Genomic DNA, 5000 nt, shown 5'->3' with positions numbered 1-5000 from the left:
TAGTAATGAATCTACTTATAGAAAGATTACAAAACACACCGATTTAGAAACGCTTACGCACGAACCTAAAAATAAACAAACTACGAACTCTCGCGAAGCTTCTAGAAAGTAACACTAGTCACGCAATGCTATTTTTCGTAACAATGTATTCCTCCTACAAGTGCATGTAAATCCTCCCCCTCTACATGACTTTTCATGGCAACAAAGCGTGTCAGCCTTATCCCAGAAACGAAATGGCCAGACCTGTCAACACTGAGAAAATGTGGCCGAGTGACCTTCATGTTTAAGATCTTAAACGGCCTTGTTGCCATTCCACCTGAGGATTACGTTACCCTCTCTACTATGGCCACTAGAAGAAAACACACTTTAAATTGAACACTTTTTCTCCATCACTGGATGTTTTCAAATACTCTTTTCCCCAGATTTGTTATAGACTGTAACCTTCTCGCAGCTGTTGTAAACCCTTTGTGTTCCCCAATTTTGATCTCAACTTGATTATTGAAGAATTTTTTTATATATTTGCACCATGAATTATTGTTATTGACTTATTATTATTATTATTATTATTATTATTATTATTATTATTATTATCTTTGCTTGTTCTTTCTCATTTTACATGTATTCTTGGTGCATAGTACTCAACATTCGCTTTACCGAGTAATAAAAATGCATGGAGTTGTAGCCGCTGAACACAAGAATGCAATCTCATCCAACTCCTCGTGGCCATGGCGGACTCGTCAGGTACTGTTATGTTAAGGGCCTACTGACGTGTTTTTTGGGGTGCGTTGCTAAGGGTGTAATGGTTAAGTAATTTCAGAGAATTTGGCATTATTTTGGTCACTTTCCAACTTTTGTTAACAAATGACCATAAATATGACATCATCATGCCATGCCAATGGTCACATGACCAATAAAAGAAAACTCTAAATTTGTCTATGTGCTACACAATTTGGGTATTAACTTTAATCAGTGGTTTGATAATTTGTATTTGTTTTTGCATCCAGCCAAGCATGGTTTTCTCTTTATTTTGAAAAATCTTCTTTTTAAAGAGATTTAAAACGATCCTGAAATACCCACAACATGTTAAAAAAAGATGATTTGAAAAAATCAATGCTTAGCTATAATCTGTATTTGGGAGTGAAACGTGCCATATAAAAAAATTCATTCAATTTAAAGACCACTCGAAATAAGCTTTTTCTCAAACTGGAAGTCAGTTTGTTTACACATGTGCACTTGATCTGAGAACGAGAGCGAGGAAGGGCGAGGAAAAACCTTCGATGCAAACAACAGTTCATGTGGTGATTTTTGCTTGTGAGTGGGTTTTCTGGTCAGCTCAAGATATGATGACATCAGTAACCGAAAGTAAAATTTCACTTCCTTAGCAATGCGTGAAAAATCTGTCTGTGGGCCCTTATGCCTTTTCCATCTTGCTTCTGCTGTACGAACTGCTTTGTACATAAACATATTACTGTGGGAAATTTACTCATTTGTGAGCTTTTTCCTTTGTAAAACCTGGTACAATGGCTTTTGCATGGGGATTACTGTTCAGAAGATGGAGAGGAATTGAAATGATATGTGTGCAGCTTGACTATGCACAGACTTATTAAAATCTAGTTAATGGCTTACAAAAGAATGTCAGTCATGTTTTTCTTGTGTTTCACTCTAATTTTGGATAGTGTGTTGGTAACTGTGTGACTTTTAGCACAGATTTCTAAATAAATATAGAGTTCATTTTTTTTAAGGCACTGTGTATTATTTTCCAGTTACAGTTGAGTTCTGCATTGGCCAGTATAATTGTACTTCAAATGTTAATCTTGCATTTCACTTCTCAGTCTTAGCTTATCCCCCTCTAGGAGCCCCGTCAATAAGAGGGAATTTGAAAACTTTGGCTGAGCCCTTTGCAAAGTCCCCTCTCTTCCCCGGGGTCCCCCAATCAGGGGATGGCCGATGATAGGCGCATAATGACTTGCCCTGTTACAAAATGTTCATGACATCTCTGCTGCTACATGTACACCTGTTTAAGAACCCTACAAACGTGTGTACGAGTTAAAAAAGACTAATTATTGTAATTATTTATCCTTTAAGAGCGGCAGTGATCTCATGTATATACCCACCACGAGTCATGGATAACTGAATATTGGGAAATTGAATAATTAAGCGTGTCTTACGTAGTTGGAGACTCGTGGTGGGTATATGCATGAGGTCTTTTCCAGCTAGCTACATGTTTATTTGACGATGAGAGAAATATTAATGTTGTTTGCGTTTTATCTTCTTAATTAATCAGACTTTTGTTACCTCAATACTCATTTCCTTTTCACTGTACCTTGCTCGTCTGTAAGTTCTGGGAAAGGAAAATATCGAGTGATTCATATCGCTGGTCTCAAAAGTATTTACAGTGGTTTTGAGGATTGTTGAAATTGAAAGAGCTGCATTTTACCTTCCTCTGAAGTTCGCCGGCCGGCGCAACTTTCTAACTTCTTCACTAAATATACCCCAGCATCCTCTCACGCAACTAGCCATTTTTTTTTATCCTCGCTATTTACTACGCTTTTGTAGCGACAAAAACATGATTATTATTGCTTCCGTCATTGGTTCCCATTATAATCATCTAAATCATCATCGCATCATCAACATCATATGCGTGGCACATGACTGTTGAAACGCGTTACCCAGAAGAGCTTGCGGGATATTTATAGTTAGAAATTTAAAAGAAAGTGAACAGGAAAATAAGCTTGGAAATCCGAAAATCCGAAAATCAGAACATTTTTCTTTCTTCTTTAATTTTGCAGATAGCGTTATTGCCTCTAATATAATATGTTTTCGGTCTCTTATCAGGTCAAGAACGTTCGCAATACATGACGTACTACAAAGACCGCCTTAGCCTATGTTGTAGGCTCAGATTGGACCCAAAAGCGACGCTTCAGTGAACCATACATAACTGAGTCATCGAGGTTAAATGGTGAGTCGTTCAGAATAACGCAGCAAAGAGACAAGGAAAACATGGTGTATTTTGACTCTTGGAACGAATTTGCTGCGGCAGTTGAACAGTTATGCGTCGCTGAGCCAAACAGGGTAAAATTTACTTTGTTTTTATTGGATATATTAAAGTTTATTCAGTCGATAATTTGAAGATGATTTGTACACGTGGATTTAAGCTAACATGCTACATCTTTCTTGTAGTTTCGTTTTGTGATTAAGTATCGACATTGTGATGGAAAGCTTGTCCTTAAGGGAACAGACGACCAAGTGGTAAGTATCATAAGAGCAAACATACGATTGAATACAGGGCCATTTTTGAATCAGTTCCACTGCAGTGGCCCCAGGCAGTAAAAGTCAATGTTTAAGGAAGGAATAAGGTTTATCAATAAATCATTAATTGTCATACAAGTAGTTCAAAAGTTCTGTTCATTCGTGATTGCTTGACATCTCAAGTTGAACCATTTCGTAATGCATTGATCAGTCAATAGACCTTTTCGGCTTGTACATTTTGTTTTCCCATTTCAGACCATGTGATGTTCTCAAGGGAATGTTTCTTTTGTTTTTTCATAAGTTATGCATACATATGCACGTGCATAAGACGACATTTGAAAGACACTGTTCCCTAGAGTAACATCATGTGGTCTGAAATGGGAAAACAAAACGTACAAGCTGAAAAGGTCTATTCCAACTTCAAGGAAGCTGATGTTTGTTTGTAAAAATAATAAAGAATACAAAATTTGTCTGTGAAGTTTTTACTGTAAAGTTAAGAGCGATCTATTGCAGATGTACGAAAATGAAAACTGGCGTTAAAACACTGAAAATGGAAGTAATCTATGATGTAACGAATTGAACCTGTTGCATGGTTGATTGGAACGATCCCGGGGGCCGGCACTTGCCCTCTACGTTCGTCGCCACCCCTGGGCATTTGACAGCCTCAGTGCCCCAGCCCCTGGGAATTTGCCATTCATAAGAAACAAAAGGCAAATTCCCGGTTTTTTTTTTTTTTTTTTTTTTGGGTGGGGGGGGGGGGGGGGGCAGGGCACAGTTGGAATTGACTGATGCATAATGATGCTCACATTTCACAATAGATGCTCTTGAGTGCATCATGGGTAATCACGGCAAGATGGAGAGAAATTCAATAACTTGCACTGTTTTGCACCACAAAAGGTGACCAAGACAGCATGAGAGGTGGGTGTGGGTGTTTTTTATTGAGCCAAAATGCAAAAGAATATTTGCTTGTGACTTCAAGGTTTTTCCCTATAATTTGCTTTCAGTGTTTAAAATACAGGACAGAACAACAGCAAGATCTCAAGAAACTTGAAAAACTCAATAGTGTGCTAATGAGACACACAGTTGCCAAATGACATCTGCCAGTTGGGGATGTTGTGATTTTTGGAAGTTAAGATTGATGGGTGTGAGACTACGTGCTCATTGGAGAAGGTGGATCCATGTACAAGGGTAGCAAGAAAGAGATGGATCTCTCTTCAGATGTCACTCATGGAAGAAGATTGGCTTCTGTTTCAGTACTTATCAGTGTATGTGTAGAAACATTGGTGTAATAAATCAAATTGATTATTATTTTTTTAAATGCATGAAATGTTGTTTTGAAATATTTACACAACTTGACAGTACTCTGTGCTCATTAATGGCTAATAATTAAGTAATAATGATACTTTAACCCATTGACTCCCAGGGTTCCCCATTTACGAGTAAAATCGTCTGGTGTTAGACAGAGTAAAATACTAAGTCTGGCCGGTTTGGGTGTTAGAGGGATAATGGGGACATAATATTAATTTTTGTAGACCTGTAGTAACCATTAATTTAGTTTAAAACCAGATAAAGTTCTTGCTATCGAAACAAGGTGAAAGAAAAAACAAAACTAAATTTGAAATATAAAGTACTAGCCTACGTAGCTGGCGGGATTATTGGTACAGGTGGCAAATAACAAGTGGCAAAGGTGCACAGAGAATGGAGAGGGGCGCTTTTAAGCCAACACCCCTCCATATTTCCCTTAGTAGCTT

At 37.8% G+C, this 5000-nt stretch overlaps 2 protein-coding genes and 1 long non-coding RNA gene across 3 annotated transcripts in view; 2 read left to right on the top strand and 1 right to left on the bottom strand.

Annotated features, from left to right (window-relative positions):
- The window catches only part of LOC138003944 (uncharacterized), an 8827-nt gene extending 6589 nt beyond the window's left edge, over positions 1-2238 (top strand). Inside the window, exon 3 of the long non-coding RNA XR_011123700.1 lies at positions 636-2238. This is a non-coding gene — a long non-coding RNA (uncharacterized lncRNA). The remainder of the gene's footprint in view (positions 1-635) is intronic.
- LOC138003941 (AP-1 complex-associated regulatory protein-like) overlaps positions 1-2646 on the bottom strand; it is an 18206-nt gene extending 15560 nt beyond the window's left edge. The window contains exons 1-2 of the mRNA XM_068850258.1: positions 2438-2646; positions 2296-2341 (exon numbers count right to left, since the gene is read on the bottom strand). Coding sequence (XP_068706359.1) covers positions 2296-2341; positions 2438-2520 — 129 coding nt within the window. The 5' untranslated portion in view covers positions 2521-2646. The remainder of the gene's footprint in view (positions 1-2295; positions 2342-2437) is intronic.
- A 269-nt stretch (positions 2647-2915) lies between these two features.
- Positions 2916-4858, top strand: LOC138003942 (signal recognition particle 9 kDa protein-like). The gene is made up of 3 exons (XM_068850259.1): positions 2916-3072; positions 3181-3249; positions 4254-4858. Exons 1-3 carry the CDS (start codon positions 3001-3003, stop codon positions 4341-4343), a joined length of 231 nt encoding a protein of 76 aa, XP_068706360.1. The 5' UTR covers positions 2916-3000; the 3' UTR covers positions 4344-4858.
- Positions 4859-5000: the final 142 nt, after the last annotated feature.

Source organism: Montipora foliosa, chromosome 5 (genome assembly GCF_036669935.1).
Source record: "Montipora foliosa isolate CH-2021 chromosome 5, ASM3666993v2, whole genome shotgun sequence".
NCBI classification, from domain to species: domain Eukaryota; kingdom Metazoa; phylum Cnidaria; class Anthozoa; order Scleractinia; family Acroporidae; genus Montipora; species Montipora foliosa.
This window is presented reverse-complemented; position numbering and strand designations above follow the sequence as displayed.